Source organism: Hylobates moloch, unplaced genomic scaffold, assembly GCF_009828535.3.
Source record: "Hylobates moloch isolate HMO894 unplaced genomic scaffold, HMol_V3 SCAFFOLD_10, whole genome shotgun sequence".
In the NCBI taxonomy this organism is placed as follows: Eukaryota; Metazoa; Chordata; class Mammalia; order Primates; family Hylobatidae; genus Hylobates; species Hylobates moloch.
The window spans coordinates 4,930,464-4,956,760 of record NW_026652285.1 but is presented as its reverse complement, the minus strand read 5'-3'; the positions used below and the strand labels follow the sequence as shown (position 1 = coordinate 4,956,760).

General features: G+C 49.4%; 2 protein-coding genes across 4 annotated transcripts in view; both read left to right on the top strand.

The window, feature by feature from the left end:
• The window catches only part of SEPTIN4 (septin 4), a 26,560-nt gene extending 23,407 nt beyond the window's left edge, over nucleotides 1-3,153 (top strand). Inside the window, exons 6-12 of the mRNA XM_058445337.1 lie at nucleotides 1,267-1,448; nucleotides 1,562-1,679; nucleotides 1,769-1,870; nucleotides 2,065-2,161; nucleotides 2,255-2,417; nucleotides 2,573-2,672; nucleotides 2,930-3,153. Coding sequence (XP_058301320.1) covers nucleotides 1,267-1,448; nucleotides 1,562-1,679; nucleotides 1,769-1,870; nucleotides 2,065-2,161; nucleotides 2,255-2,417; nucleotides 2,573-2,672; nucleotides 2,930-2,989 — 822 coding nt within the window. The 3' untranslated portion in view covers nucleotides 2,990-3,153. The remainder of the gene's footprint in view (nucleotides 1-1,266; nucleotides 1,449-1,561; nucleotides 1,680-1,768; nucleotides 1,871-2,064; nucleotides 2,162-2,254; nucleotides 2,418-2,572; nucleotides 2,673-2,929) is intronic.
• Nucleotides 3,154-4,756: 1,603 nt separating this feature from the next.
• MTMR4 (myotubularin related protein 4) overlaps nucleotides 4,757-26,297 on the top strand; it is a 29,177-nt gene continuing 7,636 nt past the window's right edge. The window contains exons 1-16 of one of the 3 annotated variants that reach the window (XM_032162845.2): nucleotides 4,757-4,835; nucleotides 4,944-5,270; nucleotides 6,736-6,774; nucleotides 10,409-10,498; nucleotides 10,844-10,960; nucleotides 11,842-11,924; nucleotides 14,513-14,673; nucleotides 14,790-14,886; nucleotides 15,080-15,193; nucleotides 15,975-16,171; nucleotides 16,423-16,551; nucleotides 17,707-17,818; nucleotides 18,316-18,511; nucleotides 18,801-18,986; nucleotides 19,069-19,239; nucleotides 19,391-19,545. In XM_032162845.2, the coding sequence (XP_032018736.1) occupies nucleotides 6,772-6,774; nucleotides 10,409-10,498; nucleotides 10,844-10,960; nucleotides 11,842-11,924; nucleotides 14,513-14,673; nucleotides 14,790-14,886; nucleotides 15,080-15,193; nucleotides 15,975-16,171; nucleotides 16,423-16,551; nucleotides 17,707-17,818; nucleotides 18,316-18,511; nucleotides 18,801-18,986; nucleotides 19,069-19,239; nucleotides 19,391-19,545 (1,811 nt within the window). In that variant the 5' untranslated portion in view covers nucleotides 4,757-4,835; nucleotides 4,944-5,270; nucleotides 6,736-6,771. Of the gene's footprint in view, nucleotides 4,836-4,943; nucleotides 5,271-5,432; nucleotides 5,545-6,735; nucleotides 6,775-8,713; nucleotides 8,990-10,408; nucleotides 10,499-10,843; nucleotides 10,961-11,841; nucleotides 11,925-14,512; nucleotides 14,674-14,789; nucleotides 14,887-15,079; nucleotides 15,194-15,974; nucleotides 16,172-16,422; nucleotides 16,552-17,706; nucleotides 17,819-18,315; nucleotides 18,512-18,800; nucleotides 18,987-19,068; nucleotides 19,240-19,390; nucleotides 19,546-26,297 lie in introns of those variants that run through there. The other 2 variants (XM_032162844.2, XM_032162843.3) reach the window with 2 other exon arrangements.

Below are 26,297 nucleotides of genomic sequence, written 5' to 3'. Positions count from 1 at the left end.
TTTTTTTTTTTTTTTTTTTTTTTTTTGAGACAGGTTCTTGCTCTGTTGCCCAGGCTGGAGTGCAGTGGCCTGATCACCCGCCTCCCAGGGCTCCCAGGGCTCCCCGGGCTCAGGTTATCCTCCCACCTCAACCTCCCAAGTAGCTGGAAATACAGGTGTATGGCACCACACCAAGCTAACTTTTTTGTATTTTTTGTAGAGATAGGGGTCTCGCTATGTTGCCTAGTCTGGTCTTGAACTCCTGGGCTCCAGTGATCCACCTACCTTGGCCTCCTAAAGTGCTAGGATTACAGGTGTGAACTACCACACCTGGCCTGAAGCAAATCTGTTAGCTGCTCTGGATTTAATTTCTTCATGTATGAAATGAGAGTGATGATGATCATAATGCATAATATCCACCTGTCAGGGCAGTGAGGATTAAACAAGATAATAGAAGAGCAAAGGATATGAAAATTGAGGTTCTTGGGGAAATTTATGTATTTATTTGTTTTGCTTTGTAGTGAAGAGAAGGGGAGAGCAGTGTGTATTGGTATAGTCAAAGGAGCCTTCGTGGAAGAGATGGTTCTTAGGGCCTTGAAGGATGCAGTGGGTTTGGAGAGGTAGAGGAAAGGTTAGAAACATATGAGCAAAGAGGCTCTGAGGTTACACTGGAAACCTGACTTAGGGTTTCCCTGGCTTCCAGTTGGTATTTGCCTGCAGCCACCTTGCTATTCTTTTTTTCTTCTTCTTTTTTTTTTTTTTTTTTTTTGTGTGTGTGTGTGTGTGACAGTCTGGCTCCATCGCCCAGGCTGGAGTGGTATGATCTTGGCTCACTGCAACCTCTGCCTCCTGGGTTCAAGCGATTCTTCTGCCTCGGACTCCTGAGTAGCTGGGACTACAGGTGCACACCACCATGCTCAGCTAATTTTTGTATTTTTAGTGGAGACGGGGTTTCACCATGTTGGTCAGGGTGGTCTCAAACTCTTGACCTTAAGTGATCCACCTGCCTCGGCCTCCCAAAGTGCTGGGATTACAGGGGTGAGCCACCGTGCCCAGCCTATTCTTACTGCTTTGTTTGATCACCTGGGCCCTTTCCCTCTCATCAAGCTAGTATTTGTTAAACTTGCCTGAGTACTCAGTCTAATTTTGTATCAGGACACGTGAGATACACCCCTTCCCATTCAGGAATTTCCCTAAAGATTTATTAAAGTAAGCCAGAGAATAACAGTGTCTTAAAAACACTGCTCAGGGAGTGGGCTACTTCTCTGTAGTCCCAGAGCTCACTAGGTGGCTCCCACTCTCACAGTTTCTCTGCTTGTCTGTCCCTGCCCCAGCTGGAAGCCTGTGGCAGAATACATTGATCAGCAGTTTGAGCAGTATTTCCGAGATGAGAGTGGCCTGAACCGAAAGAACATCCAAGACAACAGGGTGCACTGCTGCCTGTACTTCATCTCACCCTTCGGCCACGGGTATGGTCCAAGCCTGAGGCTCCTGGCACCACCGAGTGCTGTCAAGGGAACAGGCCAAGAGCACCAGGGGCAGGGCTGCCACTAGCAGGTGGTCACAGATTCCTGTTCCCCAGGCTCCGGCCACTGGATGTTGAATTCATGAAGGCCCTGCATCAGCGGGTCAACATCGTGCCTATCCTGGCTAAGGCAGACACACTGACACCTCCCGAAGTGGACCGCAAGAAACGCAAAGTGAGGGAAGCTGGTGGTGGGAGGGGATCAGGTGGGCTTCTAGAAAGGACGTGGTCCCCAGAACTGTGGGCCCCCCATCTGTTTGTCAGATCCGGGAGGAGATTGAGCATTTTGGAATCAAGATCTATCAATTCCCAGACTGTGACTCTGATGAGGATGAGGACTTCAAATTGCAGGACCAAGCCCTAAAGGTGGGGCCACTCTAGGGCATCCCATTCCCATCTTGTTTCTTCCAGGTAGAAAAAGGGAGTAGAATTCTATATGCAGGCTATCAGGGTGGGAAAGGACCCTGGCTTCCTAGAATGAAGCAGAGAAGATGACGATACAGGTGGAAAGAAAGAGGTGAGAACAGAGGGTGCTGACAGGCACCCCTAACCTCTTCCAGGAAAGCATCCCATTTGCAGTAATTGGCAGCAACACTGTAGTAGAGGCCAGAGGGCGGCGAGTTCGGGGTCGACTCTACCCCTGGGGCATCGTGGAAGGTAAAGCACTGAGTCTGTGACCAGGGTATCTCCTTGCTCTCAGTGGCTCTCCCCTACCTATGCCTCTGGCTGACCCCTAGCCTTGCTATGCAGTGGAAAACCCAGGGCACTGCGACTTTGTGAAGCTGAGGACAATGCTGGTACGTACCCACATGCAGGACCTGAAGGATGTGACACGGGAGACACATTATGAGAACTACCGGGCACAGTGCATCCAGAGCATGACCCGCCTGGTGGTGAAGGAACGGAATCGCAAGTATGATCAGAAGCCAGGACAAAGCTGGCAGGGGGAGATCCCAAGCCTAGCCTTGGGTGACACCAAGCCCTACTTTGGTTCTTCTATAGGCCCTGGGCTCAATCTAAGCGGGTGCTGGGGTCCTCCTAGCCTTATCAACCCTTTTCTCCCTTTAGCAAACTGACTCGGGAAAGTGGTACCGACTTCCCCATCCCTGCTGTCCCACCGGGGACAGATCCAGAAACTGAGAAGCTTATCCGAGAGAAAGATGAGGAGGTGAGAGCAGTATGGGGTATATGGGAGGTCTCCTGTTTGATCACCAACGTTGGTATCTCTTTGTTTGGTAATAGAAAGATCCCTGGCTCTGGTGCATATTTGGGTCCTGGATAGGTCAATAGGTGGTTCTGTCCAGAGTCTCCATCACACCTTACGGCTACCAAGGTTCTGGCTTAAGGGATTAGAAATTTGGGGCACTTCCCCAATACTAAAGGACTCTCCAAAAGGCCCCATTTTGATGCCTGTGCCTATTCCAGCTGCGGCGGATGCAGGAGATGCTACACAAAATACAAAAACAGATGAAGGAGACCTATTAACTGGCTTTCAGCCCTGGATATTTAAATCTCCTCCTCTTCTTCTTGTCCATGCTGGCCCCTCCCAGCACCAGCTCTGCTCAGGCCCCTTCAGCTACTGCCACTTCGCCTTACATCCCTGCTGACTGCCCAGAGACTCAGAGGAAATAAAGTTTAATAAATCTGTAGGTGGCTTCTGGTGTCCCTGTGTGTATTTTTATGACCTCCTGGAGATCAAGATCCTGGGACCCAGTTTTGAAAGGCTAATGGTAGAAGATGTTGGTTTCTGGCTTTTAGTAGGGAAGGGAGAGTGGGGGAAAACTTTCCACTTCGTTTCCCCTTCTAACTCCCTGCTTAGAATCCAGCCTGGCTTCTCCATCTTAACGATCATATATCTATCATGCCTCTATTATCTGGGGTCTGGGTCTCTCTCCATCTTTCACACATACAGTACCTTTGGTAACAGATCCCTGGCCCTGGTGCATATTTGGGTCCTGGACAGGTCAACAGGTGGTTCTGTCCAGTCTCCATCACACCTCAGGGCTACCAAGGTCCTGGCTTAAGGGATTAGAAATTTGGGGCACTTCTCCTGGCTAACACGGTGAAACCCTGTCTCTACTAAAAATACAAAAAATTAGCCGGGCGTGGTGGCGGGCGCCTGTAGTCCCAGCTACTCAGGAGGCTGAGGCAGGAGAATGGCTGAACCCGGGAGGCGGAGGTTGCAGTGAGCCGGGATAGTGCCGTTGCACTCCAGCCTGGGCGACAGAGCGAGACTCCGCCTCAAAAAAAAAAAAAAAAAAAAAAGGACTTTTGGACAGTCCTTTAGTATTGGGGTAGTGCCCCAAATTTCTTTTTCTTTTTCTTTCTCTTTTTTTTTTTTTGAGACGCGTTCAGCCATTCTCCTGCCTCACCCTCCCGAGTAGCTGGGACTACAGGCGCCCGCCACCATGCCCGGCTATTTTTTTGTATTTTTAGTAGAGACGGGGTTTCACCGTATTAGCCAGGATGACCTCCATCTCCTGACCTTGTGATCCGCCCGCCTCGGCCCCCCAAAGTGCTGGGATTACAGGCATGAGCCACCGCGCCCGGCCCAAAAGACCCCATTTTGATGCCTGTGCCTATTCCAGCTGCGGCGGAAGCAGTTTTGTATTTGATACATGCCCTTGGGAAAACACAAGGTATTAACTGCGTGCAACCTCCTGACTTTCAATTTCCCTTGATCTGGGAAAAGGGATAGGCAGGTTAAGCTCTACACTGTAGAAAGCCTGTGATAGAGCTTTGAACAAATGCTGCAGCCATTGTAATCACCAAACACTATAATAAGTGCTGGGAATGAATAAAAACACAATCACTGTCCTACAGGAGTTCAGTATTTAATTAAAAAATTTACAGCATCTGCTAGATTGCAGGCTGTTCTAGACCCTGGAGTTAAAGTACTGCAAAGTTCCTGTCTTCCTGGAACTTATCAACAGTACTGAAGTTTCAATGTTCTATAAACAAAGATGGGTGAGGACCCATTAGCCCCGGGCTAATTAAAGCGCTCAGGCCCGCTCCAGACCTGAGAATATAAGCTGAATCTGAATCAACCGTTCTCCATTTCTGTCGGTTGGTGGTATCGCGGGGCCACGGCGACCTCCAGCGGCCACCCTCCGTCTTGTGGTCTGTTCTGGGTCCCCGGGAAAGAAAGGGAGGGGCGATAAGCCAGGTCCTTGGGAGCGTCCTGGTCTCCCTTCCCTTTACAGACTAGGAGGCCGCAGCTAGCTGGCAGTCTCAGATCCAGGTTTCCCATCTCTGGGATGAGAGTTCTTCACTCAGGACTGGCAGCACAGTGCAGGTCGTGAAGAACTGCAGGGTCGTTTATCTATACAAAGTGAGTATTGGAGGAACCCATCAAGACACAAGAAGGGGGAAATCCTAGCGCCGCCAGTCGGAGATGACCAAGATTGAACCTCAGGCCCAGCCCTCCCTTCTCTCTTAGCCTGCAGGTTTTTCTCCTATTCTGGCGTTGGGACCGGATGACAGCTGCGAAACCAAAACGGGAATGGATAAACTGAGGTGCCACTGGGGATCTGTTTAAGAAGTACCTCCTGGGCGGGGCCATCACCGGAAGTGGCTTTAGGCTTGTCCCCTACAATGCCCGCCTCTAATTGCGCTACCAGTAGGCGACGAGCCGCCTCCACTTCCGGTCCCCAGAGCAGTAGCCAGCAGCCCCCTCTTTACTGCTCTCCTATTGGCTGCCGCAAGGACGCGCTGTGATTTCCCATTGGTCACGTCTCCTCTCCGGCGCCGCGCCTCCTTCCTCCAGGTATAGGCTCGTCTTTCGGCATCGGATTGGCTAAAGGCTGGGAGGGCGTTTGCCCGACTCGACCAATGAGTGGGGTCAAGAGTGAGGGCGGTGGCCTCGTATGGGGGCAGGGCGGGACTTGGCGTGGCCATTGGCCAGGGCGGGTACAGGCTAGAGATATGATTGGTTCAGGAGAGGGGCACCGTGGTGGGGTCGGGACTGCGCGGCCTCAGCAGCTGCGGGAGACGGAAGTGGCAAGAGCGCGGCCTCAGAGGGTCGGGCGGACGCCTCCTGGGTGAGTCACCGTGCCCCCTGAACTGCGAGCCTGGGAACCGCAACGACCACGTCTTGCCCGGCCCCGCGCTGGCCCCCACCGGCTTTCCTGAGTCCCGCCTTCTGTCATTTGGGGCTCCGCCTCCCAGTCTTTAGGTTCCGCCCCTAGAACCTGGGCACCTGGGCTCCCCTGCCAACCTGGCCCGCCCCCTGGGACCAGATCCCCTAGGTCCGAAAACCCTGGGCCTCCCAGGCCTGATCCTTGTCCCTCCTTCCCTCCGTTCGTTCCCTGGGGCTGCTGCCAGTGGGCGGTGAGGCAGCACCTCTGACTTGCCCCTTGCGGGTTCCCCCATGAGGGAGAATGGCCTAGGGAAGAGGATACTGTGAAGAGGGAGGTGGGCAGGACCACAGATGGAGGCTTTTATCCCCGCAGCCTCCCGCAGGGCTCTGCTGCACTGCCCGAGGATAGCAGACATGAAAGAAAGTGTCAGTGAAACCTAGGCCTGGCTCCCTAAGTGAGCCTAGGAGGCCCCATCCTGAAATCCCTGTTACTTGGGCTCATTGGACAGATGCTGACTCCAAGGTCTAGATTGGCCTGATTCTGTCCCTGTTGTGTGGCCTCCTCTCCATAACCTCCACCCCATTTCGTGTCACTCAGCAGGACCTGTGCAGCCCTGCTGCCCTCTGATCACAGGTTGTGGTCCCCTCCCTCCTGTCCCACTTTGGACTCTGCCCCCAGTAAACAGGTCAGGTGGGTACTACTCCCAGACTCAGAGACTGGCAAAACATTCCTGTGGATTCATGCTCCTTCAACTACTGCCACTTCACCCTAAGATTCAGGGCCCAAAATGAGCCCCAGTTGGGCAGCCTGTGTCTCTTCATAGTTGGCAGTTATGCTCCCCGACAAAGAAGTGTTGTCCCTCTGCGTCTGGGAATCAGGACTCCTGAATTCTGCCGAATAATCTTGGATGACACTCATTCCTGCTCCAGAACTTCGTGACTGACTTCATGCCCTGCAGGATCACTTGTTGCTTTCCCCTCATGTAGCTCCCATTGCCTCTCTCTGGCATGTTGACTTGTGGAGAGACTGGAGTCTCTGTGAGGGAGAAGAATAAGAGTTGTAGAGAAGGTCGGGGTAGATGTGTGTCATTTGTTGATTCTATGGTAATGTTAATGGGGTCCTTTACTTTTATGTTCCTCTGTCTCCTTGCAGTGAGAAGCAGGCAGCCAGGACTCTTGCCACGGTAGAATGGTGAGTACCCTGTCTTTCCTCAGGCCATTGTGTTTTCTGTAATCCGTGTGTCTTTCTCCGTGAAGCTGCCCCACCTGTCCTAGACCTTGAGCTCCAGGCTACCCTGTTCAGCTCCTAAACAGGTTCATCTGCCCTGGAGATAAATTAGGGTTTCTTTAGATTGCAAAACATCAGCCAGTATACAGCACTGGGATTGGAAGCTTCTAGAAATCATTTTCTGCATGTGCTATGCCCCACACTTGCCTCCTACTCCCTACCCACCACTGGTTCTATTAACCTTCATAACAGCCCTCTTCTTGCTTTTCTTGGGTCCCCGGTAGAATCTCTGTGTTCTGGTATGAAAAGCCAGGCCTTCTTTATCTCAAGATCCTTGGACTTCTGGTGGGTCCTTTGACTATTATGGATGCTATATCAGGAGTGACTCCACCAAAACTGTGGGGCTTCTCTAGTTCCAGGGTGCTGCTGTTAAGCCACTACAGGTGACAGCTGATCGAATATCTATCAGGATAGCATCTTCAGGGTGCCCAGAATATCACCAGAGGTGGTTTACAATGATCCTATTAATTTTCCATTAACTGTAATGGCCCTTTTCTCACCCCAAGTCCAGGGAAGCCCTTAACTCCTGAGAGCTAGGAGGAGGCAGTGAGATGGGAAAGAACTAGAGAGCTGCAGGCCCTGGCCCAGACCAGGCCCTTAACCTGATAGTATCTCTTCGGTTTCTTTTAGGTGTCCCTTGTGCTTAGGGGCAGGTTAAAGAATTCAGTAGATGAGAGGATTTCCTCCTTCCCTCCCTTTCTTCCATAGACATGTGGATTTGGTGTGTGCACTATTGGTTCAGTCTCTTCTCAGAAAGCCTGCTGGTTTTGGCCCCCACCAACAGATAGCTCCTCTTTTTCTCTTCTGGGCTACCCTGAAAAGAGCATGGGCTTCACAGTCAGCTTCATCTAATTTCAAATCCTAGCACCACCACTTAGGTAAATTACATACTTTCTCTCTAAGCTTGAGTCTCACCAGTAAGACAGGATAAGGTTTACTTCTTGGGGGGTTGAAAGGTTTTACTGAGATAATATTAGAAACTGCCTGGCTCATTGTAGATGCTTAATAAAATGTCAGGTTTTCTTTTATTACTCCCTTCTCCCCCAAACAAGACAAAAGCCCTGGTGTCTGAAAGTTACCAGGTGCAGGAAGTTTGGGGTTCCAGCCAGCTCCCTCTGTGACTCTTGGTGACATTTTGAGCCCCTTATTCCTGCTCCTTATTCCTTGGCCCTCTACCCAACTCTCTCTACTCCGCTGCTCCTGGGTTTCAAGTTTCATTTTTTTTGTATAGCTTCTATGGTCCATACTTTAGCTCTTCACTTTCCCAGACTAAGAAATCCTTTCTCCTCCAAGAAGAACTTTCTTACCCAGAGATCAGAATGTGAATCAAGGGAGAGATGTAGCTGAAGGAGTATGGTTGGGTAGGGGTGTTGGAATAAAAAGCTCATTTCCCTTTCCAGGAGCGTGGAATGACTAACCTGGCACCATTCTAAGGGGAAAGAAAGGTTTAACGAAGTCAGGGGATTGAAGGACCCTGATGGGCAGGGGCATGGGGGGTAGTGGTTTTGGAGGGAAAGGAGGAAGCAAATGGGGTGCGAGTAGGTGAGCTCCACCTTGGGATCCAGAGTAGGCGTCGGGGGAACTTGGGGGGGGGCGTGGGGATGGGTTTGTAAGAGGGCATGGGGTGGCGCACCTGGGAAGAAGGGAAATGAGAAGATATGGGCGGTCCCGTAGCCCAGATTCCTGAAAGCTCCTAAAGGTCCCTGGAGTACGGTACGCCCTCCTACGAGGCCCAGGGTCCCCGGGAAGGGAGGAGGCTGGGCTTGTGGGCGGGGCCCGCGGAGCCGCCCCGCCCCTGCCTCCGCCTTCCCGCCGCGGTCCCGGGCTCTCCCCTCGCCTGGCTCCCCTCCCTTCTGCGCTCGTGCGGGAGGGCGGAGCTGGGCCCGCTCCATTGTGGAGAGGAGGGGAGAGGCGCGCGGGAGCCGCGCGGAGGCCCCGCCACCAGCGCCCTAGCCTCTTGGCTGCCGCGGCTGCACCTGGCGAGCCCCGCAGCCGGGATGCGGCGGGCGCCCGGGGCTGGCGGGCAGCGCAGCGGCTCCGGGGACATGTGCGCTGGCCCAGACCGCCCGCGACCATGAGCCTGACCGCCCGCGTCTCCTGCTCCATGCTTAGCTGCTTCGTAAGTGCCCACCCTGCCTTTGGGGGCCTAGGAGGCACCCGCAGCCCCGCCCAGGGTCAGCCCTCGATTTCAGCCCATCCCCCTTCCCGAGGTTCCTGGCCCGGCCCCGAACGTTTGAGGACAGGGAAGGTGGGTTAACCCTTTTATTTCTTGGACTTGCTTCAATCTTTGGGTGCCGGAGATGGTCGAAGGCCAGGAATGGAAATTCTATGGTCCATCCTGGCCCCGCAGCCACTGCCCTTGACTGCAGATCTCTAGGCCCCGCCCTGCAGGGGTACATCCCTTTACCTCCGCCTCTCTCTCTTGGTCCCACCCGCTGAATCCTTGCTTGGGGATGTGGGATGTGGCTAGTAGGCTGAATGGGATGTTAGGAGGTTGGTTGGGGAGCACGGGATGTCTTTGAGCTGGCTTGGGGCTCCAGTCCCTTCCCTCTTCCACCACTCCATCCCTCACCTGACATGCCAGCCTTTTCTCCTTGACTGTCCCCCAGACAGCCTCTCTTCTCCATCTTCCCTGCCTCTGCAGGGTTCCGTACCTCTGCATCATTCCCGGTCCTCCCCTCCTCCCGCTCTGGCTGATGCTCCTTCCCAACTTCCCCCATCTGTCCTCTCAGCTGTCCCCCCCCTTCCCCGTGGGTGTCTGCCAGGCCTCCTCTCTCTGTCTCCCCTGGCTGTCCTTGGGTCTCCTGGCTCCTCCCAGGCACGTGGATCCCCTCGGGTCCCCTCCCTGGTGGTTGGGAGGGGAGTTCCTTTTGCTTGCTGTGGGTATTCCTCAGGAATTCCCCTCTGATTAGCAGGCAGGGCAGGTTACTTGGCAGGTAATGGGGGCTTGTCAGCAGTGTGGGTCTAACAAGAAGATAAGCCCAGCTCCCAAACACGTCTTCCTTTTGAAAGCATCGGTGAAGGCCCTCTAGAGGCGTGGGACTGAATCCCCCCACCCACTCCTCTTTGTCTGCTTCACCCACCAGATTGAAGCTTCAGTGGCTGTAGGCGCCTGATTTCCCTCCTCTCTAAAACCAGCTGCCACACCTGGCTCCTTTTCCTCAAGACAGCACTTTCCCATCCCCGCTCCTGCCTTACCCTTACACGGGTCTAAGGAAAAGAGTCTTTCTTTTCCTTAGTTTTCTCTCCTCCATTTTTGAAATGTTGGTTCTATAGGAGAGTCCCTCTTTGAAGAGTGCAGTTTCCCAGTTCCTCCTGGGGCCTCACTCTTTCCTTAGGCTTAATAGGCTGATACCCTCTCCATTTCACCCTCCCTGTCTCCAACCAAGTCAGGTCTCTTTTCCCTTCTCTGGTGACCAGAACCTTTAGAGGTGTGTGTGTGTATGGGTATCCGTGGATTTCTTGATGGGGAGGGGAGCAGAATGAGCCTGATAGGCTAAGCGGAGCTTGGTGACTTAGGACTGTGGCCTTCCTACAGGGTGAGGAGGGGCCCCCCAGCCTGGAGTACATCCAAGCCAAGGATCTGTTCCCCCACAAGGAACTAGTGAAGGAGGAAGAGAATCTTCAGGTAAGGAGGAGTTGGGGGCCAGGATAGATGGGGCTCCCTGCCCAGTTAAAAAATACCCTCCCTTCTCCCAAAAATCCTCAAGGGCATCTGGTACCAGAGCTCTGGCGTCCTGTTCCCTGGTCTCTGGAGGAGGAGGGTTTGTCTGTGCATCCTGGAGCCTTTGGCCCCAGGGAAGGAAAGGCAGCTTTCCTGTACAGCTGTTGCCTGGTGCTGTTACCGTGGAGAGAACTCTCTTCTCCTGTGTTGGTCCACCTTTTCCAGAGGGGATCCCACAGATCAGGGGCTGTAGAAGAGGATAAGGTGGTCACTCACTTCTGGACTGAAGGTTTCTCTGCCCCTTGACAGGTCCCCTTCACAGTGCTGCAGGGTGAGGGAGTAGAGTTCCTGGGCCGGGCAGCCGATGCCCTCATTGCCATCTCTAACTACCGGCTGCATATCAAATTCAAGGACTCTGTCATCAACGTGAGTTTCTGTATTGTTCTCCTACCCCTAAGCTAGAATCCCTATGAGGTTCAAGGTGGGATCGTTCCAAAGCTCTCCTTGATCATGTCGTTAAAAAAGTTGGGAGGCCAGGCGCGGTGGCTCACGCCTGTAATCCCAGCACTTTGGGAGGCCAAGGTGGGCAGATCACTTGAGGTCAGGAGTTCGAGACCAGCCTGGCCAACGTGGTGAAACTCTGTCTCTACTAACAATACAAAAGTTAGTCGGGCTCAGTGGTGCGCACCTGTAATCCCACCTACTCGGGAGGCTGAGGTACGGGAATCATTTGAACCCGGGAGATGGAGGTTGCAGTGAGCCGAGATTGTGCCACTGCTGTCCAGCTTGGGTGACAGAGTGAGACTACATCTCAAAAAAAAAAACAAAACAAAAGTTGGGGATCCCTTCTGTTTCTCTCTGACCTCATGTTTTCCTGCTTCATTTTCCTAGCTCTGTTTCTGGCTCATTCTCCTTACTCCTCTTCTCTCTTTCCATTATTCTATTACTGGCCCTTCTAAGGAGCACAGTGGCATTGTTGGAAGAACACAGGCTTTGGAGTCAGGCAAACCTGGGCTCTTTTCCTGCGTTGCCACTCACCAGCTGGGTGACCTTGGTCAAGTCACCTAACTGAAGCTTGATTTTTCTCCTCGTAATATGGGCTGAAAGCACCTGCCGTGCAAGGTTATTGGGATCATTAATTGGGATCACATATGCAGAGGACTCCGCACAGTTAGCAGGTGCTTAACAGACCCTCAGTAAATGTTGGTTTCCTTCCTGCTATTGATACATCAGTGCCTACACTGGGGTGAGGGTGAGGAGTGGTACCCAGTGGGGAGTCTGAGCTTTGGTTTGCCCTTCCTCTACAGGTCCCCCTCCGGATGATTGACAGTGTGGAGAGCCGTGATATGTTCCAGTTGCACATTTCCTGCAAGGACTCCCAAGTGGTGAGGTGAGAACAACAGAGCCTCACTCAGGTCCCCTGGTCCTAGTCTTGTCCAGTTCTCTGTGCTGCAGGGTTTCTCTGGTGCGAGAGAGGAAAGATCCTGCCTCACTTTCCCCAGTTGGAAGAAAAGGTGAAGACCATGTTCTGGGTTGGGAGGTCAGTTTACTGACCCATAGGATCTTGACCTGAAAAAATGGGGGTAATGCCTAGTTCATGGAGTCATCGTAAGGATTAAGTGAGATAATGTGTATGTATATGAAAGCACCGAGGACAATATCTGGCACAGAGCACTCACATTATTGTTGCTTTATTTATTTATTCATTTGATATACATGTGTTGAGTACCCTACTCAATGCCAGACTGTTTTAAGCCCTGGGGATACAGCAGGGAACAAACAGACAAAATTTTCCCTCCTCAGAGAGCTTACATCGCAATGAGGAGATACCAACTGTAAGTAATAAGTAAAATTTGTGCAATGACAGTAAGTGTAAAGGAAAAAAATAAAGCAGGGAAAGGGAATATGGAGTGCTATGAGGGTGAAGATTGTAAAACAATCAGGCTGGGTGCGGTGGTTCATGCCTGTAATACCAGCACTTCGGGTGGCCAAGGTGGGAAGATCGCTTCAGCTTAGGAGTTCAAGATCAGCCTGGGCAACATAGCGAGACCCCATCTCTACTAAAAATAGAAAAAATTAGCCAGGTGTGGTGATGCGTGGGAAGGTCGCTTCAGCTTAGGAGTTCAAAATCAGCTTGGGCAACATGGCGAGACCCCATCTCTACTAAAAGTATAAAAAATCAGCCAGGTGTGGTGATGCGTGCCTGTAGTCCCAGCTACTCAAGAGGCTGAGGTGGGAGGACCTCTTGAGCCTGAGAAGTCGAGGCTGCAGTGAGCTGTGATTACACCACTGCACTCCAGCCTGGGTGACAGAGTGAGACCCTGTCTCAGAAAAACAAAATGAAAGTGATCAGAGAAGCTGCACCGAAAAGGTGTCAGTTGAGTCAAGACTTGAAGAAAGTGGCCAGGTGGGTATTTGGGGGAAGAGTGTGCCAGAGACAGAGAATGGCAAGTGCAAAGGCCCTGAAGTGGGTGTGTGCCTGCATTTTGGGAGACTGGCAGGGAGGCTGGTGTGGTTGGAGTAGAGCGCATGTGGGTGAGGGTAAGATCTGAGAACAAAGCCGGGTGTCAGACACTTTGGCTGTCATGAAGACTGGCTTTTACTTTGAGGGAACTGAGAAATCACTGGAGGATTTTGAGCAAAGGAGTGATGTGATCTGATTAATGTTTCATAGAATCACGCTGGCTGCTATATTGAGACTAGATGAAAGAGAATGGGGGCAAGAGCAAAAGCAAAAACTGGGAGACTAGTTAGGAAGCTATTGCAGTTACCCAGGTGAGAGATCATGGTGGCCTGTCTGAGGTGGTAGCAGCCAAAGCGGTGAGAAGCAGTCAGATTCTGGGTGTATTTTGAAGGTGGAGATGAGAAGATTTGCTGACAGATTCGAAATGAAAGAAAGAGGAATCTGGATGACTCCAAGGTTTATTAAAAGGATACCCACTTGAGAGCCTTCCATGTGCTCAGGTCTGTGGGGCATTTAGAAGGAGCATTCACATTGCCCTTCCCTTCAAGGAGGCTAAACTCTAGCTGCTGGAAGAAGACTTAACATGTGGCAATATGCTGTGGAAAAATGTGTTGCTTAGTACTCCCATCAGGCCAGGCACGGTGGCACATACCTGTAATCCTAATACTTTGGGAGGCCGAGGGAGGAGGATTGCTTGAGCCCAGGAGTTCAAGATCAGCCTGGGCAACATCGAGAGACCCTGTCTCTACGAAGAATTTAAAAAGTTAGCCAGATGTGGTGGTGCACAATTATGGTCTCAGCTACTCAGGGGACTGAGTTGGGAGGATTGCCTGAGCTCAGGAGGTCGAGGCTGCAGGGAGCTGTGATCACGCCACTACACTCCAGCCTGGGTGACAGAGCAAGAGCAAGACCCTCTCTCAAAAAAAAAAAAAAAAAAAAAAAAGTATATCTATATTCCAAGCACATTAAGAATCAAGACAGGAAGGAGTTTCTGGAATACAGTAGGCTGGGAAGGCTTCAAGGAAGAGGTGAGACTGAAACTATCTTCAAAGCATCAGTAGGATGTGGCTAGGCAGAGAGGAGACATTATCAAGCAGAAGATAAACCAAGGAGATGGGAAGGATGTGAGCAGAACTTCCTGCCTGAAGCAGAAGGTTTGAGTTAGGGAGTCATGGGAGATAACACTGGTCCATTAGGGTAGGGACAAGGAGTGCAAACGTTCAGGGCCACGTGGTAGCATTTAGATTTGATAGGAGAAACAGTAGGGCCCCATTTGAGAGGATAAGTATGCCTCACACACAGGAGTTCTTGGGAAGAGAATTATCACAAGAGACAATTTCTGTTGGGTGTTGGCCAGTGTCCCTCATCCCCCCACCCTGGGTCCCCACTGCTTTACCTCTTGCTTTGCAGCCTTCTCTCCTCACAGCCTTCCTGTGGCTGTGTTTTTGACCCTGATAGCCCCATGGCACAACTGCACTTTGCCTCACCTAGGCCTGTGGCTTTTTGCCTGGCAGGTGCCACTTCTCCACTTTCAAGCAGTGCCAAGAGTGGCTCTCACGGTTAAGCCGAGCCACAGCAAGACCTGCCAAGCCTGAGGACCTCTTTGCCTTTGCCTACCATGCCTGGTGCCTGGGGCTGACCGAGGAGGACCAGCACACTCACCTATGTCAGCCAGGTGAGGCCAGTCTATTTTCTTTGGGAGGCTGCTTCTTACCCCTTGATTCTCATCCCTCCTCCACTCCTGCACATTGGTGCTCTGGGAAGCTAACCATCGTGAGGGCTCTGTTGCAGGTGAGCACATACGTTGTCGGCAGGAGGCGGAGCTTGCGAGGATGGGCTTTGACCTGCAGAACGTCTGGAGAGTCTCACACATCAACAGCAACTACAAGTGAGAGGGTTGGGGACCAAAACACCTTCCACACCAAACCACTTCCGTGTTTGGATAAAGTGTGGTGGGCACAGCTTCCGAGTCTGTGAGGGAGGAAGGCTCCTGGTTTCTCTTCCCACAAAGCCATCCCCAGGGATCCTGTCATCACATGTTTTAGACCCAGTGCAGTGACCCCCACCTGGTCTCTTCTCAGATTGTGCCCCAGTTACCCCCAGAAGCTGCTGGTTCCAGTGTGGATCACTGACAAAGAGCTGGAGAATGTGGCTTCCTTCCGTTCCTGGAAGCGGATCCCCGTGGTTGTATATAGGTGAGGCAGTGGGGCTGGGAAGTAGGGAGGCCATTTCTTATGCAACAAGGGAAGAGTCAAAATTGGAGGTTTTGGGTAACCTGGTTGACTGGGAATTGACACTCTATGGGAAAGTATGAAATAATTTTAAAACAAAAACTATCTTAGTTTTTTCTCCTAAGAATAAGGCTATTAGGGAGTTTATTCATTCCCCCCTTTTTTTTAGCTTGTGTGTGTACAGGGGTTGGCAAACTGGCCTGCAGACAAAATCTGGCTTATAGCCTATTATATAAAACGGCTTGTAAGCTGTGAGTGGTTTTTACATTTTTAAAGGGCTATTTTTAAAAAAACAAAGAAGAATACATGACAGAAACTGGTTATGACTCACAAGGCCAAAAATTTGTTGTCTGGTTTTTTACTGAAAATGTTTGCTGATCCCTGCACTAGAATATTGTAGCTAAAATGGAGTGAGCCAGGAAGTAACCCTGAAGTTTGGAATTGTTCCTGTTCTTGGCTCAGCCAGGCCTTGTTCTTCTGCTGGGTGTCTGTACCTGGAGCAGTTGCTGTGCAGATTTGATGAGTCAAGGTCACCTTGGACATACAGAGCCCATTTGAGAAAGTATGTGTGATGGTGCTTTGTAAACTGTGAAGCCTGCTAGTGACATTGGGGCTTTTGGTTGCTGTTATGGCCTGGATGAGTTGGTAGCCCCTGCTGGCTCTAGAGACTTTGGTCTAACCCCCTGAGGTAGGCCTCTGGAGGCTTCGAATGCCAAGGGCATTACGGTTTCTTCTGTTTTGTCAGACACTTGCGCAATGGGGCTGCCATCGCCCGCTGCAGCCAGCCAGAGATCAGCTGGTGGGGCTGGCGCAATGCTGATGATGAGTACCTGGTCACGTCCATTGCTAAAGCCTGTGCCCTGGACCCGGGGACAAGGGCCACTGGGGGCTCCCTCAGCACCGGGAATAATGATACCAGCGAGGCGTGTGATGCTGACTTTGGTAAGGTGTGGATGATGCTATTCCCCCAAGGAGCAGGCCCCCTCCTTGGCTTCATTGGCTCCCAGGGAGTCCCCAGTGAGAGTCTGGGAAGATGACAGCACACGGGGTGCTGGGGTCCCTGCCTTGTCAGAAGCTGTGGGGTGTGAGGGGTCTCTAGTTGCATGTTCTGCCTTCTGAGAGGGAGTGCCAGAGGGCCAGCAAGAGGCTGGGTGGCTGGCTGACTCAGGGACTCCTTCCTGTTGTGTGTTTAGATTCTTCTCTGACTGCGTGCTCTGGAGTGGAGAGCACAGCAGCTCCTCAGAAGCTGCTGATCCTGGATGCACGATCCTACACGGCAGCAGTGGCCAACCGGGCCAAGGGTGGAGGCTGTGAATGTGAAGGTATTGCTGTTATCCCAGTGTCTGCAGCCAGCCTGTGCTCTGGGTGGCTTTGGTGAGGAGGGGGTTGGGGGCCATTTGCATAGTGGAAAGAGCCCAAACAAACCTGGCTTGGAATCACAACTTTGCTACCTACTAGCTATGCCTATGACTATGCTGAAGTTGCTTAATCTGTCCAAGCTTTATTTTCTCTTCTATAAGAAGGGGATGTTACAAACTTTGCAAAATTGTTGGGATGATTAGAAGTTGCATATGTAGGCTGGGCCCAGTGGCTCATGCTTGTAATCCCAGTACTTTGGGAGGCAGAGGCAGGCGGATGGCTTGAGCTCAGGAGTTTGAGACCAGCCTGGGCAACATGGCAAAACCCCGCCTCTATCAAAAATACAAACCATTAGCTGGGCATGATGATGCATGCCTGTGGTCCTATCCCAGCCACTTGGGAGGCTGAGGCATGAGAATCGCTTGCACCTGGGAGGCAGAGGTTGCAGTGAGCTGATATCATGCCACTGCACTCTAGCCTGGGTGACCATGAGACCCTGTCTCAGAAAAAGAAGTCGTATATATAAAATTATTGCCACAAAGCAGCTACTATTTATTGAGAATTTATTATATATTGTCTTTCTAAGTACTACTATCGTTTGTCGTTACTGTTACTATTATTAGTATATGGCACCTGAGTCTCCAGAGATACAAGTGTGATTCAGATTTCAAGACTGTATTTATTTCCCATCCTGGAGTGCTCTGCCCTGTCAGGGAAGCTTTGTCCACCAGGACCACTCTTGTCCTGGATGCCTGTTTCCAGGACGTGCTTTTTTTTTTTTTTTTTTTTTTTTTTGAGACGGAGTCTCGCTCTGTCGCCCAGGCTGGAGTGCAATGCACCATCTCGGCTCACTGCAACCTCCGTCTCCCAGGTTCAAGCGATTCTCCTGCCTCAGCCTCCCGAGTAGCTGGGATTACAGGTGCCCACCACTATGCCCAGCTAATTTTTGTATTTTTAGTAGAGACGGGGTTTCACTGTGTTAGTCAGGCTGTTCTCGAACTCCTGACCTCAGGTGATCCACCCGCTTCGGCCTCCCAAAGTGCTGGGATTACAGGCGTGAGCCACCGTGCCCGGCCTAGGGTGTGCTTTTATGTCCCACTCTCTTGTCATGTCTACAGAGTACTATCCCAACTGTGAGGTTGTGTTCATGGGAATGGCCAACATCCATGCCATCCGGAACAGCTTTCAGTACCTCCGGGCTGTGTGTAGCCAGATGCCGGATCCTAGCAAGTAGGTGTTCCCTGCTTGGATTCCTTCCAGTCTCATTCCTTACCCAGTACCTCTTATTCTTGGAAGATTAGATGGGGAGATGAGAAGTTTGGAGAGCAGGAGACCTGAGGGCCTGGGTGGAGTTGGGTGCCATGGGCTAGTTCCAAGAACCCTCCCACTTCTCAACCAACACTTTGGCGTGGTCACAGGACATTGGATTCCTTTAGTTTGGATCGGTTGTTCTACTCAAAGAACACAGAGAACTGGGGAGAGAAAATGACTGAGTGTGCATGTGATGCTTCCCAGTTCCTCTTTTGAGCTTCAGAAGCTCTTATCTGCTGTAGGTCGTGTCTTCCCTACCTTCCTGCTAGATACCTGTTGTCCAAAAGGCCCCAGGTTGTACCTCTTGGTTTCAGTTCTCAGTAGGGACTTTGTTGGGTGGGCTGGCTGTGGATGGTGGAGAGACTGCTGTGGCCTCAGCACCCTTTGTGACCAACTTGATTTCTGCTCTTGTGTAGCTGGTTGTCGGCACTGGAGAGTACCAAATGGCTGCAGCACTTGTCGGTGATGCTAAAAGCAGCTGTGCTGGTGGCTAATACAGTAGACCGGGAAGGCCGGCCTGTGCTGGTACACTGCTCAGATGGCTGGGACCGCACACCGCAGATCGTAGCCCTGGCCAAAATATTACTGGACCCGTATTACAGGACATTGGAGGTATTGAGAAGAATTGGGTGGGAAAACCAGAGGGAATGTGGGAGGAGGGAAGGTGTTGAGCCCTCTGGATCTGTCCTGGGGATCTTTCAGTAGAGGACATTGGTGGCTCTTTTTTTCTTTTTTTTCCAACTCCCAAAGGCTTGGAAAATTAGTGGCTTTGAGTCCTCTTCTAGGTCCAGTCCTATTTTTCTTTGAAGCTGCCAGCTTCCTGCTTTGGGCAGTTCCCAGGAGAGTAGCACATCAGCATTTCCAGAGAGGCCCTATGTTTGAACAGTTTCTTTTTTTGCAGGGCTTCCAAGTGTTAGTGGAGTCTGACTGGCTGGATTTTGGGCACAAGTTTGGAGATCGCTGTGGCCACCAAGAGAATGTGGAGGACCAAAACGAACAATGCCCTGTGTTCCTCCAGTGGCTTGATTCTGTTCATCAGTTGCTTAAGCAGTTCCCCTGCCTGTTTGAATTTAATGAAGCATTCCTGGTAAGTCCTAAGCCCTGTGACAACAGGGATGGGGGGAATGACAGCCCGAGGCCCCCAGGTGCAAGCTCTCTCTGCCTTCTAGGTAAAACTGGTGCAACACACATACTCCTGCCTCTACGGCACCTTCCTGGCCAACAACCCCTGTGAGCGAGAGAAGCGCAGCATCTACAAGCGGACCTGCTCTGTGTGGGCGCTCCTTCGAGCTGGCAATAAAAACTTTCATAACTTCCTCTACACACCCAGCTCAGACATGGTGAGTCTGAGCCCTTTTCCTATCGGTGCTATTTAGAAACCTATAGGGAGAAGGGGCTGAGTCAGTACGGAAAATGTAGAGTCAAGGGCTTAGGGAAAGAAAAGGGACCAGGAACTCTTGACAAAGCACTAGTATTGGGCTGCTTCCCTAGGTCCTGCATCCTGTTTGTCATGTCCGGGCCCTGCACCTCTGGACAGCTGTTTATCTGCCAGCATCATCTCCATGCACACTTGGGGAGGAAAACATGGATCTTTATCTTTCCCCAGTGGCCCAGAGCCAGGAGTTCTCTGGCCGCTCTCTGGACAGGTAAGGAAAGCCCTTCTTCCTTTCTCCTCTCTCCACTAGGAAGGCAGTAACTGTTTCTCATCTCATCTAAATGTTCTCTTTCTTTCTTTTTTTTTTGAGACGGAATCTCGCTTTGTCGCCCAGGCTGGAATGCCGGTGGCGCAATCTCGGCTCACTGCAACCTCCACTTCCCGGGTTCAAATGTGAATGGATTACAGGCACCGACCACCACACCCACCAACTTTTATTTTTTATTATTTTATTATTTTATTATTTTATTTTTTGAGGCGACCCGGGTTCACGCCATTCTCCTGCCTCAGCCTGCGTAGCTGGGACTACAGGTGCCCGCCATCACGCCCGGCTAATTTTCTTGTATTTTTAGTAGAGACAGGGTTTCACCGTGGTCTCGATCTCCTGACCTCGTGATCCACCCGCCTCGGCCTCCCAAAGTGCTGGGATTACAAGCGTGAGCCACCGCGCCCTGCCTAATTTTTTGTATTTTTAGTAGAGATGGGGTTTCATCATGTTGGCCAGGCTGGTCTCAAACTCCTGACCTCAAATGATCCACCCTCCTTGGCCTCCCAAAGTGATAGGATTACAGGCGTGAGCCACCATGCCCGGCCTCTTTCTGAGGTATTTAAAAGCAACTTCTTGAGTCATTTGCAGGAAAAAGTTGGCCAAGACTTGTAGCTAGCCTGGAGTGCGCTCTGTGTTTTCAAGGTCCTCTGAAGATAAGGTTGGATACTTTCTTTCCTGGAGGAGCTGCTATCACCCTGTATGATATACCCAAGCAGGGGAGAGAACAAAACAGAAAGGACTATTTTAGGAAGGTTTGTGGGAATGGTCTTGATTTTTGTTCACTGGTACAGGGCATGGGGAGCTTGCTATATTAGTAGCAACCTTTGTTGTGTTTAGCATTAGCTTCCAGAAACATCCGACTCTCAGGGAAATGGGTTCCCAGAAGGAGGATGGCCTTATATTACTCCCTCAGAAAAAGGCCAGAATTTAAAAGGGAGACATAAAATTAGTTATCTTCTGGCTGAATGTTTGGGGAGAAGTGAGATGATGTTGGTTAATTTATGAGAGTAGTACCTGTTTCTTGTTTTTAAAAAAATAGTCAATATAAAAGTAGAAAATGAAAATCTTCCCTTATGATCCTCGTCCCCACAGGCGTCCACTGTTAATATTTGGTATGTGTCTTTCTAGATGTTTATCTCTACATAGGTAAATCCACACTCATGCTCTCATATGGAAACATTTTTTATAAACAAAATCAGAATATTTTTACATAACCTTTTTACTTTTTTGCATATTCTGCAAATTGTTTTTCCCGCTTTGTATTAGATTGTCTTCTCATGACAGCACATCTAAATTTCCTTTCTTGTTTTTATTGGCTTCAGAGTAGTCCACAATTTATATAACCAGATTCCTATTCATCATTTAGGTAATTTCCTTTTTTTTTTTTTTTTTTATCATTACAGGGAGTGCTTTACATCCTTATATGTGTAGCTTTTTTAAAATTTGTAAAATACAGGCCGGGCACGGTGGCTCACGCCTATAATCCCAGCACTTTGGGAGGCTGAGGCAGGTGGATCACTTGAGGTCAGGAGTTCAAGGCCAGCCTGGCCAACATGGTGAAACCCTGTCTCTACTAAAAATACAAAAATTAGCCGGGCATGGTGGCAGGCACCTGTAATCCCAGCTACTCGGGAGGCTGAGGCATAAGAATCCCTTGAATCTGGGGGGCGGAGATTGCAGTGAGCCAAGATCGCGCCACTGCACTCCAGCCTGGGCAATAGAGTGAGATTCCATCTCAAAAAAAAAAAAAAAAAAAAATTGTAAAATACACATGCTATTTATCATCTACACCATTTTTAAGTACATAGTTTAGTAGGATTACTTTGTGTGTGTTTTTTTTTTTTTTTGACAAGAGTTTCGCTCTGTTGCCCAGGCTGGACTGCAGTGGCACAATCTCAGCTCACTGCAACCTCTGCCTCCCCGGTTCAGGTGATTCTCCTGCCCCAGCCTCCCGAGTAGCTGGGATTACAGGCATATGCCACCATGCCTGGCTAATTTTTGTATTTGTAGTAGAGACGGGGTTTTACCGTGTTGGTCACACTGGTCTCAAACTCCTGACCTCAAGTTATCCACCCATCTCGGCCTCCCAAAGTGTTGGGATTACAGGTGTGAGCTCCTGTGCCTGGCCAGTAGGGTTACTTTGCATATTTTTGCATTCGTGGTAGTATTTTTGAATGAAAATACTGTGCTCAAAGGATATATATACATATATACACATATATATACATATATGTATATATATCCGTATACATATACATATACGTGTATATACATATGTATATATGTATACGGATATATATATATACACACACATATATACATAATATGTATATATATGTATATATATATCTCAAATTTTGATATTTGTTTATTGGCTGAGAGCTTTTTTTTTTTTTAGAGACAGGGTCTTGTTCTGTCACTCAGGCTGGGTGCAGTGGCACAATTATAGCTTACTGTAACCCCAAACTCCTGAGCTCAGGTAATCCTTCTGTTTCAGCCTCCAAAGTAGCTAATTAGCTCATTAGGCATGTGCCAATTTTTATTTTTTGTAGAGACAGGGTCTGTTGCTCAGGTTAGTCTTAAATTCCTGGCGTCGAGTGATCTTCTTGCCTTGGCCTCCCAAAACACTGAATTACAGGTGTGAGCCACCATGCCCAGCCTGGCTGAAAGTTTTTAAAGTTAAAATATAACATATGTTATTGGTTGAGTATTATAAAGGAAAACAAAAAGCCCAGCATCCCAAATTATTGGTTTTAGGGTCTTTTGAACTAAGTCATTGTGAGAGGACCATGATAGGTTTCAGGATTTCAGTGATTTTTTTTTCCTTCCCCAAACTATGCAGAATTTGGCTACAGGTTCATAGGTTTACTTTTCCTGGGAGAGGGGCCATAACTTTTAATCAAATTTTTAATAAGCTCTGTGACCCATTTAATAATCATTTCATTAACTTAGTATCTGATTTATCAATTCAACAAATGTTTCTTTAATACCTACAAGTTGCATATTACTGTACTAGGTTTTGTGGGCTACAGCAAAGAAATAGAAGATATTGGTTCTACTTTCAAGATAATTTTAAGCTGTAAGATAAGACACAGAACAACTAGAGAGAACAATTCTTTTTTTTTTTTGAGACGGAATCTTGCTCTGTCACCAGGTTGCAGTGCAGTGGCGCAGTCTTGGCTCACTGCAACTTCCACCTCCTGGGTTCAGGTGATTTTTCTGTCTCAGCCTCCCGAGTTGCTGGGACTACAGGCGCCCACGACCACACCTGGCTAGTTTTTTTGTATTTTTAGTAGAGACAGGGTTTCACCATGTTGGCCAGGACGGTCTCGATCTCTTGACCTCGTAATCTACCCGCCTCGGCCTCCCAAAGTGCTGGGATTACAGGCGTGAGCCACCAGACTTGGCCAACTAGAGAACAATTCTAAGTCAACATCTAAGCAGATAAGAATGTGTGTAGTTCAGGCTGGGTGCAGTGGCTCATGCCTGTAATCCCAGCACTTTGGGAGGCCAAGGTGTGCAGATTGCTTGAGCCCAGGAGTTTGAGACCAACCTGGGCAAGGTGGCAGAACCCCACCTCTACAAAAAATGCAAAAATTAGCCAGGCATGGTGGCATGCACCTGTGGTCCCAGCTACTTGGAGGGCTGATGTGGGAGGATTGTTTGCACCCAGCAGGTCAAGGCTGCAGTGAGCTGTGATCATGCCATTGCATTCCAGCCTGGGTGACACAGCGAGACCTTTTCTCAAAAAAAAAACGTGTGTAGTTCAAAGCTTTAGAGAAATGATGTGTTTTTTAAAAGGGTCACTTGGTGGCTGTTTTACTCAGGGAATTTTCATGAAGGACCAGACAAGAACTGTGGGTCTTTTTGTGTTCTGTGTATCTGGCTTAGAACCTGGCACATAATAAGTAAATTTAAACAAATTTACTAAAGTAAAAATTTACTTAAAACTGGACAAATGGCTGGGTGTGGTGGCTCATGCTTGTAATCCCAGCACTTTGGGAGGCTGAGGAGGGCGGATCACGAGGTCAGGAGATCAAGACCATCCTGGCTAACATGGTGAAACCCCGTCTCTACTAAAAAACCAAAAAAAAAAAAAAAAAAAAATTAGCCGGGCGTGGTGGTGGGCGCCTGTAGTCCCAGCTACTCCAGAAGCTGAGGCAGGAGAATGGTACAAACCCGGGAAGGCGGAGGTTGCAGTGAGCAGAGATCGCGCCACTGCACTCCAGCCCAGGCAACAGAGCGAGACTCTGTCTCAAAAAAAAAAAAACTGGACAAATGAATGAAATAAAGGGAGTTGTGAGCTCAGTAACAAAGTCAGTGGAGAGGGGTCCAAAGGAAGTGGATACATGAGAGGTAGGGTTTTCTCGCTCCATTGCCCAGCTGGAGTGCAGTCACATGATCTTCTCAGCTCACTCTGCCCACCGGGCTCAAGTGATTCTCCTGCCTCAGCCTCCCGAGTAGCTGGGATTACAGGTGTGTGCCACCACGCCTGGCTAATTTTTGTATTTTTAGTGGAGACGGGGTTTCGCCATGTTGGCCAAGCTGGTCTCGAACTCCTGACTTCAAGTGATCCGCTCACCTTGGCCTCCCAAAGTGCTGGGATTATAGGTGTGAGCCACTGCGCCTGGGCGAGAGGTAGTTTCTTTTTTTTAAAAAGAAGTTCTGTGGCTGGCAGGGGTTGAGAAGGGGCTATTTTAAGGAATAGCAGAAATATAGGACAGGTCATTGAGGGCATTGAAGGCTTTAAACATTACAGTGAAGAGTTTATTTTGATTCAGTTGTCAATAGGAAGTCATTGTAGGAAGTTACTGTGATCTGCTGACAGTGGGATCCTTGGAGAACTAATCAGTGAGTACAGGGTAGCTGGAGGCACAGAGACCAGCCAGCACTGCTGTAGTAGTTCAGATATGAGGGGAAGAGTCCCTGGCAAAGAGAAAGGATTAAATTCAGAAGCACTATAGAGAACCATTGGCAGGCTACAGAACTGATTGAAAGTTGGAGAGTAGAAGTGAAAAGTACTTTGGGTCCCAGGTATCTGAGCTTAGAAAGTAGGAGAATATTAGTACCACTAATAGACATTGAAAAGTCAAGAAGACAAGCCAGTTTGGGGAGAAAGCAGAGATACAGGGAAATTGGGATTGAAATATTAGTTGACAGCAAAGAAGGTGTGTTATAGGCAGCTCAAGATGGAGAGTAGATTTCCAGAAATAATTGGTATAAAGATTTTAAAGGAAATGGTCTCTGTAACAACTGACCTGACTTATCTTTGATTCTACCTTTCCCTAGATCAAAAATGTCCTTCTTCTTCTCCTCCCCCTCCCCCTCCTTCTCCTCCCCCTCCCCCTCCTTCTCCTCCTCCTCCTTCTTCTTCTTCCATTAAAGTCATAAACACATTCTTCTATACCCATCTCAAATCCTACCCTCTCTGTAGCCTTCCTTGACCTCCTAGCTGGATGAGCTCTCTCTTGTTCTAAACTCAGGTATTATTATCTCTGTCAACATTGCTGATTAACCTTTGGTACACATAGAATGAGTTGTGGAGGATGACAGAATGTTGTTATTTGAATTTGGATAAAGAGCACATGGAAGTTAATTATATTCTTCTTTTTGTTGTTGTTGTTTGAGACAGAGTCTTGCTCTGTCACCCAGGCTGGAATATAGCGGTGCGATCTCGGCTCACTGCAACCTCTGCCTCGTGCCTCCCAGGCTCAAGCGATTCTCATGCCTCAGCCTCCCAAGTAGGAGCTGGGTTTACAGGCATGCACCACCACGCCCAGCTAGTTTTTGTATTTTTAGTAGAGATGGGATTTCACCATGTTGGCCAGGCTGGTCTTGAACTCCTGGCCTCGAGAGATCTGCCTGCCTTGACCTCCCAAAGTGTTGAGATTACAGGCGTGAGCCACTGTGCCCAGCATATTCTTTACTTCTTTTGTATGCTTGAAAGTTTCCATAATAAAAAATAAAATGAAAAGAAGTCAGCTGTGGCACTTAAAAGAATACAGATCCCTAGGCCTCACTCTTGGCCATTCTTATTCAGTAGGTCTTGGGTGGACCCTGGTTGTCTGGATGTCTAAGAAGATCCACTAAGATGCCTGATGTATATCACACATTCAATTGGCACCTAGCAGTGGAAACTTGATGTTGTATTTTTGAGCTCATTCATTCATTTCTCAAGTCATTTGCCCCTGGTACTGTGCTAGGTGCTGGGGATTCAAATAAGACAGAGTCCTGCCTTCAGGACACTTCAGTAGAGGGAGTTAAACAAGTAAACAATAAAGTGCAATAATGTGTTATAGGAAGCAGTGAGCAATGTGCTTTGATGTGGATTCTTTTGTTTAATCTTCATAATAGCTTTAAGAGCTAGGTACTTTACCTTTATTCCATAGATGAGGGATCTGAGGCTTAGAGAAGTTAAAGTCATACAGCAAAGGTGTTGTTAAATTGAGATTTGAGCCCTGCTTATGGGACTCCAGGAACTATAATTATAACCACTGTTACAGCCTTCCTGGAATTTCATACCATTAAAAAAATCAAAATTGGTCACGAAAGGTATATCAAGTATGTATAAAACATTTGTTTTAAGTTTCAAAAACCAGTTACTGAAAATAAGCTGCATTGTAAATGCCTTTGGGGAATTTTTCCACATGGGCCGAACTGACTGAGCCATCTAAAAACAGGAGGCCAGTGAAGCC